The sequence below is a fragment of the Pagrus pagrus genome (genome assembly GCF_965226575.1).
Source record: "Pagrus pagrus genome assembly, chromosome: 11".
In the NCBI taxonomy this organism is placed as follows: domain Eukaryota; kingdom Metazoa; phylum Chordata; class Actinopteri; order Spariformes; family Sparidae; genus Pagrus; species Pagrus pagrus.
This window is the reverse complement of record NC_140195.1, coordinates 19,551,711-19,572,964: the sequence shown is the minus strand read 5'-3', so window position 1 is coordinate 19,572,964 and position 21,254 is coordinate 19,551,711. Positions and strand designations below refer to the sequence as shown.

The 21,254-nt window shown below is 42.3% G+C and overlaps 3 protein-coding genes across 5 annotated transcripts; 1 reads left to right on the top strand and 2 right to left on the bottom strand.

The window, feature by feature from the left end:
• Positions 1–1,104: 1,104 nt before the first annotated feature.
• ppp1r3da (protein phosphatase 1, regulatory subunit 3Da) lies at positions 1,105–3,335 on the bottom strand. Of its 3 annotated transcripts, none has more exons than XM_084365537.1 (2): positions 3,259–3,335; positions 1,105–2,613 (listed from the first exon to the last, which is right to left on the bottom strand). In XM_084365537.1, the coding sequence occupies exon 2, from the start codon at positions 2,586–2,588 to the stop codon at positions 1,674–1,676; it is 915 nt and encodes a 304-aa protein (XP_084221663.1). In that variant the 5' UTR covers positions 2,589–2,613; positions 3,259–3,335; the 3' UTR covers positions 1,105–1,673. The 3 variants fall into 3 exon arrangements, with proteins under 3 accessions (XP_084221663.1, XP_084221661.1, XP_084221662.1); XM_084365535.1 differs by lacking the exon at positions 3,259–3,335 and adding an exon at positions 2,918–3,196; XM_084365536.1 differs by lacking the exon at positions 3,259–3,335 and adding an exon at positions 2,697–2,844.
• Positions 3,336–3,439: 104 nt separating this feature from the next.
• fam217ba (family with sequence similarity 217 member Ba) lies at positions 3,440–7,228 on the top strand. Its single transcript, XM_084365534.1, has 4 exons — positions 3,440–3,934; positions 4,037–4,136; positions 4,234–4,298; positions 4,411–7,228. The coding sequence occupies exons 1-4, from the start codon at positions 3,828–3,830 to the stop codon at positions 5,843–5,845; spliced, it is 1,707 nt and encodes a 568-aa protein (XP_084221660.1). The 5' UTR covers positions 3,440–3,827; the 3' UTR covers positions 5,846–7,228.
• A 47-nt stretch (positions 7,229–7,275) lies between these two features.
• ttll9 (tubulin tyrosine ligase-like family, member 9) lies at positions 7,276–18,457 on the bottom strand (the record flags this gene model as incomplete). The annotated part of the gene is made up of 14 exons (XM_084365861.1): positions 7,276–7,696; positions 7,833–7,957; positions 8,254–8,367; positions 8,800–8,996; positions 9,117–9,175; positions 9,437–9,524; positions 9,630–9,670; positions 9,833–9,923; positions 10,022–10,090; positions 10,228–10,413; positions 10,532–10,643; positions 10,732–10,824; positions 10,897–10,981; positions 18,427–18,457. The coding sequence occupies 14 exons, from the start codon at positions 18,455–18,457 to the stop codon at positions 7,626–7,628; spliced, it is 1,362 nt and encodes a 453-aa protein (XP_084221987.1). The 3' UTR covers positions 7,276–7,625.
• Between the last annotated feature and the right edge of the window lie 2,797 nt (positions 18,458–21,254).

The window sequence follows — 21,254 nt, the reverse complement described above, 5'->3', positions numbered from 1 at the left end:
CACATAAGCAACTTAGTTTATTCCCATGTAACTGGAAGCATAGACAGATATGGAAGCCCATAAGGGACTTTATCAAAATTATAGTATAAGCTTGAAAATTAAAATGTATTTCCGAAATTGAATTATAATTTTCCACACGTGTATGTGTTATTTGAGTAAATTATAATGAGCTAATTCACTTTACAACATCATTTTCCATACATACGCTCTCAAAATTCAGGGCTCCTGACAGTTCCCAGGAAGTCAGCTGGCTGCAAACTGTGTCACTCTCACTGTCCACTCTCTATACCTTTCTCCTCCTCCTCCCTTTTCATTCAGGCTCCCTTCTGATGGACCACGGGCCCCTGGGAACATCTACCTCTCCTGGCTCCTGCTGCCTCACATATTGATGCATATGGATTGTAATATCATGGGCTCCGCTGGATCATTGCTCTCCTCTGTTTTACTATCTCCTTATATCTGTATTTCTGTAAAAATGTATGCCTCTTCACCTCTGATCTTTTCTGTTTTTCTGCTAATTATCTTGTGTGGCCTGACCTCTTCCAGGTCACCACGGTGGAGAGGAGGTCATGTGGCTCCGGCATCACTTGGCGATGCCTCGGCCTGCTCAGTCATCTCCTGGATCCACATACTTTACATATATTATAATTTGTATCAGATATTCTGTCAATGCAACTTGTAAACTGTGATTTTGTTGCTTTGTTCTGTACATGTGACATCTATTGCATGTCTGTCCGTCCTGGGAGAGGGATCCCTCCTCTGTGGCACTTCCTGAGGTTTCTTCCATCTTTTTCCCCCCTGTTAAAAGGGTTTTTTTCCTCAAGTTTTTCTAAGGACAGAGGATGTTGTTCACTGAAGAATGGTTACCCTAACCCTTTTGGGGACAATAAGAAAAATTAAAAATGCCATTTAACTATTTTAAGATGAATATGATAATGGAATTTGATGTTTAATATCCAAGAACTTGACAAAAATATTTTTTCATTAAAAATATGTTTGTTTTTTCTTCCAAATGAGTCACAGCTAAGAGAGGAGGTCGGACTTCAGCTTTCAGACAGAATATCAATTATACTACTACACACATTAATATAATACAAGCAGACAAATGTGTGCAATTGTACTTTATTGTTATACAAAACAAGCATTAATTTCTGATTCATTCAAAGATATTCAAATTGAATCTATTGTATGGTCTGGCCATTTTGTTTGACAAAATTTGACTCAAAAATAAGCTCTGAATACAGAGCAAATGGTTTCAGAGGACCAAATTCCTGCATTGTATACTGTTTTCCAGGTCAAATACCCAGCCGGAAGAAAATGTGCAATTATTTCAAATGCACAGAGTATTTGTGTAGTGCTCAGTGTTTGTGTCACTTCCATTAGATGTTCCCACATTAAAGTGCAATTTTCGAATCGCCAAGAAAATCAAATAATACAGCGCAAGTTTGAAAAAAATAACACACCAAAGTGAAACAGTGGGACTAAAGTTGGCGTCAGGTATAAGTGCAGCAGTGTTGGTTAATTCTGCTCTGGCTAGGTCTGTCCAGAGTTAACAGTTTATCTTGAACAAAATGAACATTACATGTTACGATGCAGTTACACATTTTCAGTGGTTTGTGCTGACACCCATCATAAAGTGCTCTAAATAGATTCTTCTACCTTTAGTCAGCCCGCTAAATGAAGTGCACCATGCTATCCTCGCATTCTTTTGGCACAGTGAACTTGTAGTTATGGCAAACTAACTTATAATTCTCTCCATTATTGTTGTCCCAGTATTCAGCCCCACCGACTTTGTACCGGATGGCAAACTGCAAAACTGCTCCAGGCTGCAGGAATGGAGGAACAGGCAGGTGAAACCGGAAAGTATCACAGCTGAGTTGGCCCCCTCCTCCTTCCCAGGTCTTGGTGATGGTGGACACCCAAGAGGCTTTAGTTTCTGTGCAGCTCTTCCAATCTGTAAATGAAAACCGAGCTGTGACATCTTTCTCAAAGTCCAAATTGAGGACCTGGCTGATTCCAATGACACCCAGCTCAAAGCACAAGACTCTCTCCAGACACACTTTCTGCTCGTGGAGACGCTGCAGGAATCCTGGCTGCTCGCCTGGTTGTTGGGCAAAACTTGGCTTCAGGTACGGCAAGGATATTTCCAGATGCCTCCCATCTGCCAACTCTGCTCCCATCAACAATCTAAAGGTGACATGATGTGGTACACGCGGATCCTCTCCAGATCTGAAAAGCCTGACGTCTTCCAGGTCGACCCCCAAAGAGTCAACGAACCGCACACCGACATTCCTGCATCGCTTCTTCTTCTCTGTTGTGGAGGGCAGAGAGTGTGAACGCTGTCGGATGATGGGTTTGGGAGGGGGTTCACAGGAGTGACTGCAGTGGAACTCATGTGCCTTTGGCGGAGAGACTCGAGGGCTCGGGGGGCGGATTGGAACTGGCTTTTTTGGTGCATTAGGTTTGTCTGCTCGAAGCATTTCAGTCAGGTTGATAGTCATGCAGGATCTTGAGACGCTGCTGGGCATCTGCTCGCCAGATCTCATTGGCCGAATCCTGTCATGTCCAATAAACCACCCTCTATCCATATTGTGTGAGATCTGGTGTCCTCACCTGTAAAGATTTAAAGAAGTTTAATGCATTAGTATTATATCACATCCATGCCCAGAATGTGCTCTAACTAAAACCATACTGACAGCTGAAGCATTAGTGCACTCTTTTACTTGAAGATGCATGATATCCTGCTGCGAATTACACTCTGTTGGTGTCAATCTGACAACACACAAGCAGGAAAAGAGTGGGCGTGTGCTCTGGGAGTACGTGCCTGAATATACAGCCTAAACCACTCTCTCTGAACATTTGCAGCATTACTGCTTATATTATGGTCTAATAAGACAAGACGTTGACTTCACCTCACCATATAAAGATATGACGCGTTAGCTACATCTAAGCTGCACGATGAAGCCTAAGATCGCTCCTCCATGTTCATCAGTATTCACTGGAGCTGCGCGTTTCCGTGCGTCATGGAGTCTCCGCTATCGGCCGCGATCACATAACCTGATCTGCGACTGCCATCCACCGTCATATCCCCCCAAATCACATGCATGTCTGTAGTGTGCCCTCGATGGAGATCTGCTAAACATGCGCGCAGTATAACAGGAAGCTGCAAACGCACCAGAATACCACTGACGTTGCCTGGGAGATTGAGTGATTTAAGATTAACAGTTGTATTCGTATCAATTCTTTCTAACTCCTTACATCAAACAGCATTCACCGCTCCAACACTTGAATTTTGCATAGTTTGTGAATGCTAAGTACACTCATTAAAGAGCGTTTCACTGTATGGCTTGAAAGAGCGATTAGTATGCTTCTACTCCAAGTCCCATGATGCACCGCGCATGCCCGCTCCGATACAAGCGCCGAGCCAGTCAGCGGCAGGTAAACAAACCTATCTGCCTGGGACGGCGAGCCAAACAAAGCGTATGCGCCGCGAGCCCGTGTTGCATTTTTAATGGCGAGGAAGATGACAGTCGGAAAAAAGATGCGTCTTCTGTCACCAAATCTCTAAAAATATTCGCTACATCGTTCTTCGACAGAGAGGCGAGTCGACGGCAACGGAGGAAGGACGAGTTTTCAACCTGCAGCGGAGAAACGACTGTCGACATCTGCGCATGATGCATTGCAGCACTTTTGAGAAAATGGGTGTTTTTAGCTTCATTCTCAGAATAGAGCATCAGATCCGAGATGTCGGTTGGGTTCTTTAGCTACCGTATCGTTTGATTTTTGTGCTGGACTCGAAACAACATCCCTGCCTGGCGACCTGCATCATGGGGCCCATCATGCAGGAACGCACAGCATCCACGACACTGAAACGCGTGGTCTCCAAAGAGAAGATTCGGGTAAAAAATACTGAAAATACCGGACCGGTGAGCAGGTAGGCCCCATTTTACAGCGACACATCTGAATTGGACCTGTCGTGTTTTGTCTCAGACGTAGGTTTGAGGCGAGCCTGACACACACTATCATGTTTCCACAGTTCAAAGAAGGGTAACAAGATGAAGAAAGCACCGGGACAAGTGAAAAATGGCCTCCCAGGACCAGGTCAGGATAAGGACACAGTGACAGCAGTGCAGAGGGTGAGTGAATGGCATTCTGCTAAATCGGTGTGAGATGTTGTTGCAGCGTGTGATGTGGGCTGTGTGCTTAATAGTCTCCATAATGTGTGTTTTACAGGGTGCACAGTCTAAAGCAGCCAGGGTCAAATCCTGCTCTACACGGAATACAAGCAAACTTTCCAGGTATGTGTGGAGAGGGGTTTACAGTCTTAACTGAATGCTTTGCTTCAGGTACAGTAAATCCCCAAATCCCCAACAGCTTTTCTCCTCATCACACTTGTCTGTCTCTTTACAGCCCTGAAGACGAAGGAGATTTGAGACCTCAACTCCGCAAACACTTATCTGTGCACAGGAAGGAGGAGAAGCGCGACAATCAGCGACTGTCACCGTGCGGCAATGAGCTCCACTCGAATCGCGGCGGGATGGGGAAAAATCGGCGAGCCCTCTCCCTGCCTCTCTCCCCAATATCAGGGCTACGACACATGCCAGCACACCCCCTCACACACTCCCCAGCTCCCACCCCGGAGGCACTACAGCAGCACTACATCCAGAAGGATGTTGACACTGACAGCGCCAGCGATCTGTCAGACTCCGAGAGGCTGCCCGTGTTGCCCTCTCCCTGCACCCCTTGCACCCCTCCTCACCTCAACCTCCGAGCCGAGGTCATCAACAGTAACGACTTTCCCCCGGACTTCCCAGGTCCCCGTGGGACTGTGGGCGACGAAGATGAAAGTGAGAAACCCACCTACAGTTACCAAGACTTCCTGCCTCCTCCCTTCAACAGCTGGAGCCTGAGACAGCTGGCAGTGTTCCTTCACACGGAGGGCCGTGGTGCCCCCCGACCCAAGCCTGTGGGGCCCCTAGAGAAGTACCTGGAGAGGCTGCTGCAGCTTGAGTGGCTCCAGATCCAAACAGTGCAAGCGGAGAGCAGCCGTCAGCCTGGGAGCCGCTCAAGGCCACAGGGATTCCCCTCTGCCACTACTGCTCACCCACCGAGGCCTCACACAGCCCCACCATCCCGACTCAACTCCCCGAAAGGGCTGCGGCACAGCCAGCGAGCCTTCCCATTCGCACCCGTCAACAACCCTCCATCACCTGCCTCAGCACAGCACCAGCACTCCCGCTTCCCAGTTTGCCCTCACTGTCACATTCGCTACCCGTTGTGCAATGGAAGCTGCTCTGCCTACGCCTACCAGCGCCACTCGCGCCTCAGCCCTTTGCTTGAGCGCAGAGCCAAACCTGGGGCACCAGCGAAGAGGAGCAGCAGCGAGACACGAGCAACCTCCAACGAAGGTCAGAGCCCAGGAGGACAAAGCGGCAGCGGAGGAGGAGCCCAGACCCCAGTTAGCCCCTCAGCTGGAAGGAGTCATCTCAGGCACATGCAGGCTGCAGGCAACGCCCGTAAGCAACCCCAGGAGTCTGGGGCTAACGCGAACGGCAGAGGTCAGGTGAGGAAAAGCCGCGTCAGAGCTAACTCGGAGACGGATGTGAAGAAGGAGCCTGGTGGCAGCAAAGCAGCTGGTGCAGAGAAACGTGTTTTTGCTGCAAGTAAGAGAGAGGTCCTCACCTCCAAGAGAGTGGAGAAGGACTGGCAGAGGACAGAGGCAGCAGGTCAGGCCTCTAAAACCGCTCTGAAAAGAGCTGCTAAAGAGCCGCAGCCTCTCTCCAAAGCACCGCTTAGCAGTAAGCAGAATGGCAAAACAAAAAATGTGCACTTTGTTGCAAAGTAAACCCTATAGACCTACAGTGCTTTATAGTGCTTTACTTGGTACAGGAGCTTGAACCTATGCTTGCTTTCTGTGTAATCTGTGTAATACTAACATGTCGTAACTGTTGTACAGCAGTCTAAATCAGTCCGTGGTGTACAGCCTTCAAAAGGTCAGAACTAACAAGCAGCTAGAGTAGAGACAAAACAGCAATGATTTCAAAATGTAGTATGACACATTAATAGAACAGAGTTATACAGTATATATAGTACGTAGTGTATTTCATTCCAAATGTACAGTGACAGAAGGCTCGTTATGACCCTAAAAACTAGTAGGATTATAAACACTGCTTCTATGTAAACTGAACTCTTGCACTACACAGTCATCTCTCAGTGTGCTACTAATGTTGAAATAGGCATAAAATAAGCATCTACTGTACTACTGGAAAGCTTTCATCATCAGTAATCCATAGTAGTTAAACACAGATCATTCCATGTTAGTCATCGAACACAACCATAGCAGTTACTATTGGACTTTTTGATGTTGGAATGTATTTGTTTTCATCGCACTTACTTTACTCAATGTTTGCTTTCTGTCTTTTCTTTGGTGCCTCATCATGTTATCAGACATATGTTCAGTTGAAGCATCTTTTGCTGAAGACAGAAAGAGGTGCAATAAGTGGTGGTGTGCTGCAGTAATGTAATTTGTTTCAGATATATTTGTGCAATGGTATTACATTTTTGGTTACAAGGGCTTTTCATGTTTGAACAGCTTGAATTGTAGTCTATGATATGATATATTGTATTTTGCATAGAGCTGAGCTGTTTCCGTCACTGAAGACAGTGTAATGTTTGCTACGAATGTAAATGCATATTTTTCCAAATTTTCTATACCATAGTTATATTTATGAAAAAGTGTTGTGGTCGACTTGTATTCATCCATGTCATTCTTATGTTTACATCATCATGCACAAGTAGAAAATGTTTAGTAAAAGAGCTGAATGTAACTTAATGTCTGCTGTGCTGTACCATTGGTCATTCCTGTGATTCAATGGAATGTCAACATCCTAGTTGATAGGCTGTAACATGGTAATGTTATACATATCATCATACTCCACTGCATACTTGAAGTGTGTAGAACACTGTGTTTACATTAGTGTCTTATGCGTTTGTTGTGATCTACCATGTGCACTACATTCATGTAAATAATGTGATATGTATTCTGATTGCTCCTCTTTACTCAATCTTCATGTCAAGTATCAAAGCCATAGATAAAGGGCCGGGAGGGGCGATGTTAGTACAAATGTGTACATTATGTTGACACGCACGCAGAAAGATTGTGGTATGTATTTTCTCAATGTTGAATGCAAGTATTTGTAAGGCATAGAAATAAATGTTTTGCACTCAAGGCACATTGATCCATTTTTGCCATTCTGTGGAACACATGAAGACATACACAGTTCATAACTGTCTTTATTACCGAGACACTGCTGAAATCCCAAACTTAAGCACATACACGTGTGGTCATTAATCATGCAAAGTACTGCACTCATATGGAAAAACATTTGTAGACAAGTAAATATGTCTCAGATATCGGAAATTACAAGGTCTGCTGTAAATGTAGATTTCATGAATTTGCATATTCAGATTTCAACCTAGGTGCTTGGAATTGAATCAGATCACCACAAGAGCTCATTTTGTATGATGTATTACTGATGTCTTTCAGTTATTTGTGTTCCTTGGAGCCCGTCTTCCCAGAAACGTATCTAATACTGTCATAGTGGGACATAAAAATGACGAGTGTCTTACATCCTCCTCTGGCCTGGAAATGGTTTGAGAAGCCTTCGAAGCTGGTTCTCTCTGTCATTCACACACCCTGCAGCAAAGAACAAGTATATATTTGCAGCAGTAATTAAGAGGTGAATGATAAAGGCTTTTCCACATGAACAAATAGCATTGATATAATTGCACGTTAAGTTTTGCACATTTATCAGAGAGAGTATTAAAGTTACCTAAGTGTGTATTGGCAGTGAAGCATGTACTGCCAAATGTTTCTAGGTTGACATCCTCTCTATTGACAGGCCCATCGTTCCACATGAGGTCATAGCCACCCACCCTTTTCTCCTTGCCAGTCAGCCTAATGAGAACAAAAACACTGTTAATTAGAATGCAGCACTGGTGTGACAGAAAGAGATAAGAGAAACCCATCTCATCACCTGTTGTACAGCATTCACCTTGGGTTCTAAAGGAATTGGTAGCCAGTTGTTTATTGTTGCTAGTGTTTTCAAAGGTGCTTCTTTCCCCCCATGTTCTTACCTTTCAAATGTGCCTTAACTCAGGCTTAAAAGATATAGATGAGTGCATATCAAAGAATGTGATGTATGTAATGAATAGACCGTACAGGGAGCCACATGATGAGAACGTGGTCTTTACCTTCCCTCCATATCAACCACGTTCAAAGTGTCTTCCAGCAGCCGGCACTTCATCTCGTAATCCTCTTGACTACTTGGGGTGTGTGACGGCGAAGCGTTCACCTCAATCAACCACCTGCAGAGAGATGGAGAATGAAGACATTCACCAAACGTTTACTTAGCCTTTTAGGCCGAACCACAAGTACGAGCAAACAGTATAATAAAGACTTTGGTTTGGTAGGCATGAGCAGGAGAATTAATGTGTGTATTTGAGTGAGGCACTTTGATTAGAGTGTGTCTGTGTTATTTACAGCAGGATTACAGCATACCTGTTTTTTTTCAGGTATCCTGTGGAGATTTATGAGGTTTTCATACTTGGCAATTAAAGGAGCCGAACACTAGCAGATTTACTGCTTTGTTTTTAAGAAATCAGGAAGGGGAGTCGAATTTGTGCCATGTTTGCTTGTCTGTGCATGAGCTCTTCTTTGTTTATCTATGAGCATCCAAGCCTTGGTGCTTGTATGGAAATTTCAAAAGAACGTGACGGACGGACCGTGCAATAACTTACGGTTTGAGGTTCTGATCCAGTAGAATGTCGTACCCATAGAGCTCAAAGCAGTGTTTGTCATTAATAATGAACTTTTGTACACTCTGAAGACTGCGGACAAATATGTTGTCCATCTCTTTGAACAGGGTTTCCACCGTCTCTCTGCCATGTTTTGCAGTCAGGTACCTTCGAAGCTGCTGCATCTGCCACTTACATCCCTATTTGGAGATGAATAAAACAATGCAGGAATTAAGAGGAGACTGAATTTGTCAAAGGGGATACATTTAAGAAAAACTGACTTACTGATTACTATTGTTTGAGGTTCTTGAATTTCACACCTTGTCAGGATCATAGTCTGGCGCTGTTTTCTGAACAGCCACATTGGTGAGGTGCATGTCTGAACAGAGGCACTAAGTAGAATTTGGGATCTTAAATGATGTAATCGCGCCTTCCACAGGGATGTGCACGAACGCGACATAATTAGGAAAAACTGCCTCAGAAATTGGGTCAAACCAGGCTATTTAAAACTAACTTTGCTTGAATATATCAGACAAAGGCTTAACTTGGTAAGGGAAACTGGCACATTGGTATTAACAACTCAGACTATCACATGAGTGAATCAACATCCAAATGAATGGAAATGGCAAGGAAAGGATACACTTGTCATCAATAGTGCTGAGGGAGAAGCGGGTGCTCGAGAAGCGGGCAAAGCCGTCTCGGTACAGCCAGGCCCTCAAGGGAATATACTGAAACACACACACATAGACACCTGTTCACCCACACTGACTGACGCATGCAGCAAAATTTACATTGCGTATGAAACATTGTGATTTAAAAGGTGCAGTACGTACAGATGTGACCAGCACATAGACCCTTAGATCAAATTTCCTGCCTGCGGGGACAAAAAGCATAAAAAGTACTAAGAAAGCTTTTATCTGCTCTCTAATCCTCTAGCGCACAATCTGTCCATTATTAGTTCATCTGTTGGCATATTTGATGATTTTTTCCCCAATTGGATTAACAATAAAAGTGCATTCTTCAGTAAGCTTATTACCATTAATTAGGTAGGGGTTCTCTACATAGCGTTGTGCCACATAGCTTTCCACTTGAGCTGCATCCTTCTGTTCCTCTGGGCGGGTGCCATCCTGAGTAAGAACAATGTGATCAATCTGAATATGTGGATGTGTAGATATAAAGAATGTCTGTTTTTGTTAATTATATTACTTGATGAAATAAATATTACCTTCTTCCAATCCATGATGTCTTTCAGTTTCCTGAACAAGAAAATGCCTTTCCCTTGCGATTTTGCCACCTAAATAAACATAACAGTTAATTTTCATGACTCGCAAATCTGTACTAATTTCACTTTGGTTTCTGGGATTTATCCAAAAACTGGATTAAAGATCATTTCACTGCACTAGATTACATCTGCAGTCTACTTAAGCTAACCGGCTTCATGATCCAGGTGCTGCCAGGGCTTCTTTTGAACTCCTCTACAAAGAGATGATACTCGCTGGGCAGTGCAAAGGTGCAGGGGAAAAAATCACATTTGGATGCCTCCATGCGGCCTACGTCCCTTTCAAGGTTTTTTCGGTATCTTTTGAGATTTTTCACCATGAGGTTTTTGCGAGTCAGCTGAAACACAGAATCACAGAAAAAGACTGCATGATTTTTGACTTGAATTATATGTGATTATTGCTGTTGAAATCTCTATTCTATACTCCAAAGGCATGCTAGACTGATGGTGCCTCACCTCATAATGGTTGCGAAAGTGGTTTATCCTCACATGTTCCTCCATGTAGGAGTGATCGAAATTCTCCCTGAGCCAGCCCACATCACACCAGTTGAAGTCCCACTCTCCATCACTGTGAGAAAAAAAGAGCAGACACCAGATTCAAGCCACACATGATGACAGGGAAGCTGATGTGATGATGAACAGACAACCCTACTCACTCCTTCACTTCAACCCAGCCTGGTCTTTGGCGCAGGACGTCCTGTATGGTGTTGATAAGGCCACATTTGTAACGCACACAACTTCTTACATCCCTGAGGAGAAATGGTAACATCGTCACTGTCACCAGTACTTGTTAAAAACTGTTCATTTACATCAACACTCACCGCTCCTCAGTTTTGGGATAGTCATATGAACCTCTGTATCCAGATGTCTGCAAAGGGGAAGAAAGCAAAGCAAGACTTAGTCTAGCTTAATTTCTTATGGAGTGTAAAGTTATCAAGTTAAACTTTAAGTTAAACTCCACATTAGTTAGCAACTCCTCTACCAGCTAATTGACCCCCACCACACTACCTAGCACCCAAACAGGTATGTTTAGACAGTCTTTAGTACAACTAGCCTATGTAGCTACTCTTCATTGTAACCTACGCAGCAGCTAACTAGCATATATCACATCAATTATCTTGTCAGTATAAAGCACACAAGACAACATTTACACACAATGCTTTCTATTTACCTTATACTTCGACATGGAGGCACACACTATAAAATATTACGATAGTTAACTGTGTTAAGAATATCTAAAGCTAGTAAAAAGTAACATGTAGTTAACAGTTAGCTAACGATGTTGGACCACTGTTACCATGGTAACCATGTGACAAAGGGGAAATGTCCCCGTATGCCCTCTGAGGCTTCCGTAACTCTTCGAAACTACCGATAATAAGTAGTAAGCCTAAATTAAATCAATTAGTCTTACTCCATCAGGCATTATGTGAAGTCAAATGTTTGAGTTTACAGTGTCTAATAGCATTAATCAAAAGCTGCTGTCCTTATTTTATATTCAAGTGAAGCAAAAGTGCACACCTATCATCAATTCCAAGCTTTACTGTAAGATCACCACAAAGTGGCGCCAAAACCTCATCTAACTGAGTAAAATGGTTCCTCTGCTTGTAGCATGTAAGGGGTATGTTGATTCATTCAGTTTCTTTAAGACTTTTCTTTTAGATATTTGCTGATCATTAAATTAAATACGTATTAACCTGTTATCTATGTTAACCTATTAGTGTTTTGGATAGGCTTGAGGTCAAAAATAGACCAACGTGTTTTTAGTTTAGATAAAGTTGATTGCCTGACTTAAGTCAATCCTAGATTGTTCTAACTAGATATCAGTCTGTTAACATTCTGTACATGCTTCAGTATTCTGCTTAACCAAAAGAAGATGACAAAAACCCAGGGGCAAATGAGCCAGTGATTCACCGTGTCAGGAAGATTATGAAAGAAAACAGTGTGGAGCAGAGAGAGCTACATGATACTTGACCTTCGACCTCTTTCTAGGAAGTTTAAGAAAGACCCTCTGTGGCACATTGAGATTACACACTGAAGTGCACACTCACCTCCTCATACATCAGCTAATGCTTCATAGACCATATCTAATGTGTTTATGTTTCTGGCTACAAGAGCCTTTTCTTTCAGCATGCAATACTTTCCTCAAAGGAATTAGCTGCTACATGTCTCAGTGATCCTTTGGTTGTTGTTTATTATATAAAATCATGTTAGGTTTGGAGTACAGGGTGGAATTCTTCCCCATTTCTGAGTGATTTAATAAAAGATCAATACATGCCCAGCCAATAAAACATTTACATTTATTGTTTTAAACACCTGTTCTAAATATTATACACCTCAAACCTCAAATTCCATTGAATAGCTAAACAAATGGGTATAGATTACCATCTCCTATGCTGACTCCTGTGCCTTTTTCTTTCTCAGCCACCCACCACTAATCAAACAATCAATCATTATTTAGGCTCTGACATAAAGAATCAGAACAAACTAGAATTAAGAGGGCTTTAAATTGAATTTGGATGTATGGTTTGGCTCACCAACAAAGTGTCCACAAGAACATACTGTAGGCCAGGCCTCTCACTACTGTGTAATTGGATCTACTTGCTGAGCCAAAATCCAGTTTTAAAACCTCCCTAGCATGCAAATACATTACAGAGTCAAGTGCTTTATTTTTAATGTAATTTCATGGACGTTGCGACTGTTAAGAAACATGATATAGAACTGATTTTCTACTAAGTGCTGTCATGAAGGTTGTTAGGGCTTATTTCTAACAATAGCGAAGAACAGACCAAAATCCAGTGAAATGTAGCAGCACTGTCACATCCAAACCAGCTGTCTTTAAAATGCCATCATTTTTCTTTCACACCTCATCAATATCAATAACTTGACCGAGCCTCAGATAAGAAAAAACACAGACATGCATGTCTCTTTTTTGCTGCAAAGGAGATGTGTGTAATTTGAATGTTAACGCATTTTAATTTTGCCTCAACCGACTCATCCACGATCAATCTGTTTGGCATGTGGGGGATTGATAACTGATGAATTGTCCAAACGGTTATATAAGAAGTGATATCCTCACCAAATGACACCCAGGTGAAATCCGAGCAAGATGCACGGAGACTTAAAGCCTGTCTTTGACGGCCATCTGAGCATCTGGGCCAAACATTTTAATTTCGCAGCTGCTCACAGTTATTCTAATTTTGCAGTGAGAACATTTTAGCCGACCACAAACATTCTAGAAAAAGTCAAAAAGTCAAATTACTGCAATATTCCTACATAAACTGAGTTTCCATTTTCATCACGGCCACAGCATCACAAAAAACATTTTCAACTTGAGTGATTCATGTCTCATGGGAGACAACAGTTTAGAGCACATTTTTCACTTTCAAAACCGAGCCTCCATAAAACTCTTTTTCTTAACCCCTATAATCGGTTAAACCATAGGAGCCAATAAAGGGTCAACCTTTCAGCAGGCATTTATTTTCATTCCAATTTCCTGCATTGGGTTTGGCAGTCATCCCTCCAGAGAATTTATATCAGTCTCATGTAGTAGCTCTATCTATTATGTCTATAATTCTGGCTAACCACTTTGCTAACCTTATTTTTGTCCTTATGCAACATGAAAAACCAACTCTGTGATTGCCAGTTTCTTGGAATGGGAATTGTTTTTGACAAACTGATTTCAAACATGCAGCCGGTGTTTTTGTATGGCTCGGAAGTTAAATTCAAACTTCATGAATTGTCTCAGGTTTTCCAGATATCTCTTTCAACTGCCCCTCCTTGACTGGCTTAGTTGGACAATGCCAGTTTTATCTCAAAACCACCACTCTCTGTGAAGCATCCCGCAGGTAATCTGATTTCTAGTGGCTGATAGTAATCAGTTCTGGCACATCGTATGCTCCTCAACAGCGACCACAAGGCAGGGAATCTGTGGGATTCAGGAGCATCAGCTGTTCCTCATAAGGGAGGCATCTCGCTGACTTTAGTGTGATAATCCTCACCTTGGAATCATGTTCTGTTTGGTGGAGGGTTCAGCTCAGACACAGACCTCTCTGCAGAGCCTTGATGCCCTGTCCAAACACTTCTGCTCAGCCACTGATTCAGGGGAAGGAAGCAAAGGTGAGGATAGATAATTGACAAAGTAAAAGGGGCAATGGGACTGAGTCAATATGTGCCATCTGTTCACTGTAATGAACCAGTAAGTGACATAATTTGAGGTCCAAGCTGCCACTGACAGATTGTCTTTGCATACCACAATTTAAACATTATTTAAAGCAGCAGTTCGAGCTTACGACTCAAACTAGCAAGCTAGAGGAAAAGGCCTTGCAGTCATAAACCATAGCACCTAACATCTGAGCAGTTAACTTATTTGGCATGAAATTGGCGACATACATGTAACAATGTGTGGTTATTTGTCCTTGAACATGATTGAACTTGATGACTTTGATACCATCAGATCAATAAACCGGTCATTTTCTGCAAAGCTGCATTCTTAATCAGATAATACCTAAAGAGTAAATTGACTAAAAAGACAAAAGGCCAAAAACTAGAATAAAATAATTACATTTCTTGTTTTTACAAAGATGAGACCGAAATGGCTTTTAGTCAAGAAAAACAAAAAAAACAAAAACAGTATTAGATCACCTGATATGATAAAACACTAAGCACATTTGACACAAACCAAGACAAAATTTTAAAATAGCTGACATAATTCACTTTATTATCTAACTATAAACCAAGGAATCTCTGTCTGTCTGTCTGTTATTCTCATGTCTTGAGAACCGTTCATCTAAAATACCTTACAGTTGGCAGGTTTGTTGCTGAGGACCCGATGAAGTGCAGTGTCAGATTCAGGCAAGCAACACATTCAATATTATTACATTTTAAATAAACAGTGAACACCGCTCTGTCCAGCAGTGGGGTGCGTGGCTTCAGTGCTGTGACATCATGGCTCTGGTAAGTGAAGCTGGGATCACAGGTGATCCTTCTCACATGATCTCATGGGGAAGCAGACATAAACAAAATGACGTTCCAGTGAGAGAAAAAAAGCAGAAGGTTAAACAAGTCTGGATGAATGAATGTTTTCTATTCTTAAGCAAGAACTGGAGGTGAGATTTTAAGTTTGTGTCTGTAAGCTAACGTTAGCCTCGAGGGCTAGAATGTTTACTGCTGCTTGGCATCAAGATCAGCTTCTCCAGGATGCCTCTCTCATTTGTTGTTGTGGTCCGGCTCGGAAAATTTCCGCCATTCATATCTTAAATCATATACATGAAATGTTTTTAATATTATCGGGGCAGCTCTGTTGAGTCTTTAAGTAGCTCAGAAGGCTTAAAACTGGATCTGTAAGCCCTCACATTGCCAGATAATCTGTGCCGAACAGCAAGTTTTAAATGGGCACTGCATTGGTGTACTTAAATACAAAAATCTTAAATCTTATATCAAAATCTTTTAATGTGAATAACAGTTGGGGAAATTATTGCTTTCGTCTTATTCATTACCATAATCAAAACGAACATCTGTCCCACTGATGCAGACAGTAAGATGGTTAACCTGGTCTTTAAGAGGGTAGGAGAGGAACAAAGAGCAGCATGACTTTTATTAAATCAAAAGTTGTGCTAGTGCATCAATATTGAAATCTACTTCCTTTCTGTGCAGTCTTCTTACCCTTATCAGATATGTAGAGCCATTTTACATAACAGTTCTCCATGTTCATTTCAACAGGCTGTGCAGCCTCAAAAATGTTAATGCCACCAGTTTATTGTTTCTCCATTCCCTACCTCAGTAGCTGCTCAGCACTCCGGGGGTAATGAGTCTTCATATCCCCCGGATTTGCACACCCAAAATGTTTTCGTAAAAAACACAAGAGGAGGCCAAGAAAAACAGGACAAAGTGGCATGGGGGATCCTAGTGAAATGTATTACATTCCCACTTGTTTCCCAGTTAAGCCTAGAGTCCAGTGCGGCTAGATCAAGAGCAGCTACAATCAACACTACGCAAGCAGATGTTGGCAGGCAGATGGTGAACCTACAATCGATGTGTGATGGTCTAAAACCATATGTGTGACCTCTCAGCAAGGAGAAAAACAGAAGGAAAAAAAAAAAAGTGATGTGGGAAATACCAGAAGACTTGTAAGGTCCGGAGTGATTTTTTTTAATAATGTTATTGCTAATGAATGAGGTTAACAATTTAGGTAGTAAAAGGGTTTTTGCAGTGCAATGACAATAAATCTAAATGACACATACTATGAGATTGCACACATTTCATTCAATTTTTATTGCCTTCATATGCCAAACCAGTGTATTCAGGGAGATCGAGTATCGTGCATGCAATCATATTTTGATTGGCTGTTTGGTGTAAACAACCATTTGTCATCATCAGCATCACATTCACCAGACCAGGTTGTGAGAGGTCTTTCACAAGAAAACCCCGAAATGACACCTTGAAAGCATGCGTGCATCATGTGACCGGTAAACCACATGCAGTCAACTTTCTGATAGCATTCTGTTTTCCACAACTCTGGTCAGGAGAAAGAAAACATAATATGGTCTTCATTTATGTGGAATTTCTCTCTGTTTCCCAGCTTGGGGAATGTGCCAGAGAACTGGGGTATGGCACAAAACCGTAGCCTTGGGGAATTTGGGAAGGAACCAGAGGGCAGTCATGAGTCAGACGGATCTAGGTTTACTGGATGCCTCTGCAGCAAAGTACAAATCCAGGACACTTAGCCCAGAGAGTGAGAAGGTAGCTCTACAGAGCATGTAGATAAAATCCCCTATTATTCTCCATGAAGGCACAGATTTGTTTCATGTGTTTGTGTTTTTCTGTGTTTAAATTCTGTGGACATGCATTATTCATGTTATAGGGACATATATTGGTCACCATAATGTAAATTTTACATTTTTAGGGTGAAGACTTGGGTTAAAGGAAGACATATTATGCTCATTTTCAGGTTCCTAATTTAATTTTATGTTACTACTACAATGACCTACATAAAACACTGAAAGAAAGGAAGAAAATAAAGAGCATAATAGGTCTCCTTAGGGTTAGGGTTAGGCAAGTAATGGTTACGGTTAGGGTTAAGTCTACAGGAAATTAATCAAAGTCAGTATAATGTTGTCTTGTGGAAACAAAATGGTGTATCTCTGAGTGTATATCCATCAAGCCCAGCAGGGAATACCTCATACAACACTTGCATTTAAATGGATTTCATTATTTCTGGAAGGGAAGGGAAAACAGCACAGTTTGGCGAGAAAATCACAGAAAACCTAAACACATTAACAGGTTTCTTCCGTTCCAGCTTTGGCAGTCTGGTGTTTGATAGTAATGATCACCCCGGGAGGCAACACAAAGTGAAAGGAAATTGGACTTGGAGGCTCAGGGAGGTATGTTTGCCTTCATAATAATGATCTAAGAAGAACTGTAGGTACACCCCTTATAAAATCTCCTGCTGGCCTGTTTTTTTTTTCCAGATCCCTATGCACACATAGCATAGCCTTCAAGGTGTTCCCATGCAGCTTTCATGATTACTCCATGCGGCTTGTGTATGTTGTGTGTAACAAGCTCAGCTCTTCAGAAACAGACACAAACACATTCACAGTGGTTTGAGTAAGAGAGCTGATCATTTAAATGAAGTTGAATTTAACTGCATTGACTAGTTAGTACGATTTTAAAGTTAATTTGACCACCACTTTATTGCCACTCAGCTAAATTTCATTATGTCGTAAATGCCCCTTTTAAAAAATATAATTAAAGTGGCTTCAGTGCTAGTAGCAGGGCCAGGTGTGGTCCTCTCAGAAATTAGTTTGGCATTTTACATTTGGTACTAAATCATTCCCGAAGACATCAGGAGGCACTTCTTCTGGAGATACTGTGCCACGTCTGAATTGCTGCCATTATTAGCTTCAGTCTGGTCTTTGTTAAAGAGAAGCATGCAGGTTTTTTTTTTCTGAAGTCAGGTGGTTGACTCAATCAGTTTTCAACATTCCGCTGTTTGGACACATGAGAGTCCAAGTAAAACACCTTGGTTGTTATGGCTACATGGTGATGGGTTATCGCCCTGCTGCATGACCTCTTCCTTGTGTGACAAATGAAGAGTGATGCCTTCAGTAATGATTCTCTCCATTTTTTCCGCCACTCTGGACCAGATTAATATTTGCCTCCATTTCAGTTAGTTTCAAAACTCCAGAGGTGCAAAGACCATGTTGCAACCTGAACTCACTAGTTTCTTACCTCTTACACTGGCAATAGACAACTTTTTTGCTTTAACTTATCATTCCAAAGTAAATAGGGGTTGCACAGTGTTGCAGATAGCAAAGTTCTGGGCCACACCAGACACATTCATTTAGCCCACATACCTTGTGGAATGATGGCACTTGGGCGGTCCATTTTTGCAAACTGAATAAACCAGAACTGGCCTAAGTCTAAGCCGGAACCAGCCAAGCAGGATAGAAATTAACTGTGACCAAGACTTGGGCCAGTTCTGGTTTATTCGGTTCACTTTTGGCTGACATGTGGCCATGGTACGGCCTGCTTGTGGCTCAGGTCCTGAAAACAAGAATGAACCACCAAAGGGCCATCATTCCACGTGGTATGTAAATCGGATGAACGTGTCTGGTACAATCTATATAATCCAGAAAAGTGACACCATGGATGTATAGATTGGTTCACGATAAGTCTTGCTTTCACTATGGTATTCGGTCTGCTAACAGGCTGGATTTTTCCTGGAAAAATGAAGGTAGAATTACAGCACAAAGGATGCACAGCAGCCATTACTCAGCTAAAACAGGAAGAGGCGCTACGGTGATCGCTATCCCCAGGTATGCTATTTGACACGCTGCCAGGCTGGATTTTTCCTAGAAAAATCAAGGTTGGTTTATGACACAAAGAAGTGTGGCTGTCATTGGGCAGCCAAAACAGGAAGAGGCACTGTTTCCTTGGTTGCTATCCCCAGGTAATGGTGGAAAAACCGGAGTACCTATGGAAACTCTGCACTGCTAAGGAAAAAGAACCCTGCTGATCGAGGAGGCAAAGAAGATGAAGAATGAGAGTGATAGAAACTGAGGTAAACAAAAAAGAGTGAGCGGATGGGCATTTACTCATTGGAGAGCACCGGTGTTGTGTCAAATTCTGTTCCCCCACTAGTATGTGTTCCCCCTTACAATCAGGACAAGAGACTGTTCAAAACCAATATTCTTTCTACTGGGTCAGTAACAAAGCCTGCCTATTCATTTATACAACCAGATACCTTACTCTGCCTTTTCATGGCACCTAGATCTGGGTTTCTGGGTCAAATAAAAATTCAGATTTTTATGGATGTTTTTTGCTTTGGACAGTAGCCAGGCTGCTAGCGGTGGCCATGTTGCTCACGCTGTCTTTGCAGCAGCAACGCCAACAGTAATATTTTGGCTGCTTCATTCATTCAGAATTTTTTGCCTCTCAGTGGTTAGATTTATTGGCATTGGTGCATGGTGCTCATGCTGAGAGACGACAACCCATTCCAATGACGAACCACCCAGAATCAATTTGAGACCAGACTGCGAGGCACTTGAGCAGTCAATCATACAATTGCATGAGTTTCTCCAAGAGAAAGAGAGAAGTGTACTCCCCTGAGTCTGTGCCCCTATGTGGCCCCTCACCCAAAATACCTCAAAAAGCAGATGGAGATTTGTAGAGACTCCAGCTATACATACACAGACATATTTCAGTACAGTCTAATCATAGTCATCAGTCACTAAGAACACCTTTAGACAGAACATCAACTGCAAAAACAGAACACGCCCACCATCCATGCATTTATCTATAACAAACCAATCATCTTGTTTTTCTTTATGAAACCGTTTCAAACAAAAACAGCTTATAGTAAAGGCATACAGTATAATGCATACCACTTTAGTAATGTAAACAATAAACACAAAAAATCATTAACTGTAAGTGCTTGCAATTTGTCTGAGCTTGAAAAAATAAAAACACTGACTTGAGATATATTTATGTGAACTTGATAATAATAATAATAATAATAATGATACATTTAATTTATATAGCGCCTTTCAGGGTACCCGAGGACGCTTAACAAAGTGGAACATACAAAACAAAGAATAAATGGATAAACAAAAACACATATAAGATAAATTGGGGCTGGACCTAGAGCTGATAGGCCTTATGAAAGTTCTCCAGAGAAGTCTGTTTGCGGATTTCAGCTGGGAGAGTGTTCCAGAGAGTGGGGGCTGTCACACAGAAAGCTCTGTCGCAGACGGTTTGCAGTTTGGTGTGAGGGACGGAGAGCTGGTGTGTGCCTGATGAGCGCAGCTTCCGAGACTGCAGGGCTGGAGGAGGGCAGACAGGTATTGGGGGGCGAGGGAATGGAGAGATTTATAGGTCAGGAGGAATTTTGTAAGTGATGCTTGATTTGACTGGGAGCCAGTGAAGGCGGATGATAGTGGGGGTGATGCATTGCCAGGGCTTGGTGCAGGTGAGGACTTGACATAGGCTACATCTCAAAGACAGAGTTATGCTGCAAATGCTAAAACAATAGGCCCAATTTCCTGTTTGGCAGCCTCCTTCCAGTGGAGAAAATCATGGTTACGTGCCCTCTAAGGTGCCCTCCAGTGGAGAAAATGTGATAAAATACCCTCTAAGTTGCCCTTTTAGTGAAGAAAACGTGTCCTCTAGGGTGCCCTTCCAGTGGAGTAAACATGACAAGTGCCATCTTTATAACTTATATAGATGGCACTTGTCATGTTTTCTCCACTGGAAAGGCACCTTTTATAATATAAGGTGCCCTTTCAGTGGAGAAAACATGATAAAGGGCCCCTCATGACTTTCTGCGTGCTGGTGCCCCACCACATACAGCTGGTGCCCTTTTTTCCCCGCCCTTCCCCTTGTGGGTGTTTAAACTTCAAAACGTTAACTGTCTGGTCCAAAAGTCATAAATTGGTCTGCTGTTTCTGGAAACAGCTGCACAGATTGTTCCTCAGAAATGAATGGAGAGTTTAAACGTTCTAAGACGATGTAAGAACACCTCGTCTGGGTCATCGCTGGCAGGCATTTAATTTACTGAACTTCAGAAGCAGCACCTCATCTTCTCTGCGATCATTTCCACAGCGTCTCGCACGTTGCGTCAGATGCATTCTATTGTGAGGTATTTTTGTCTGCCTGTACTTTAAATCAAGTGTTTCGTAAATCA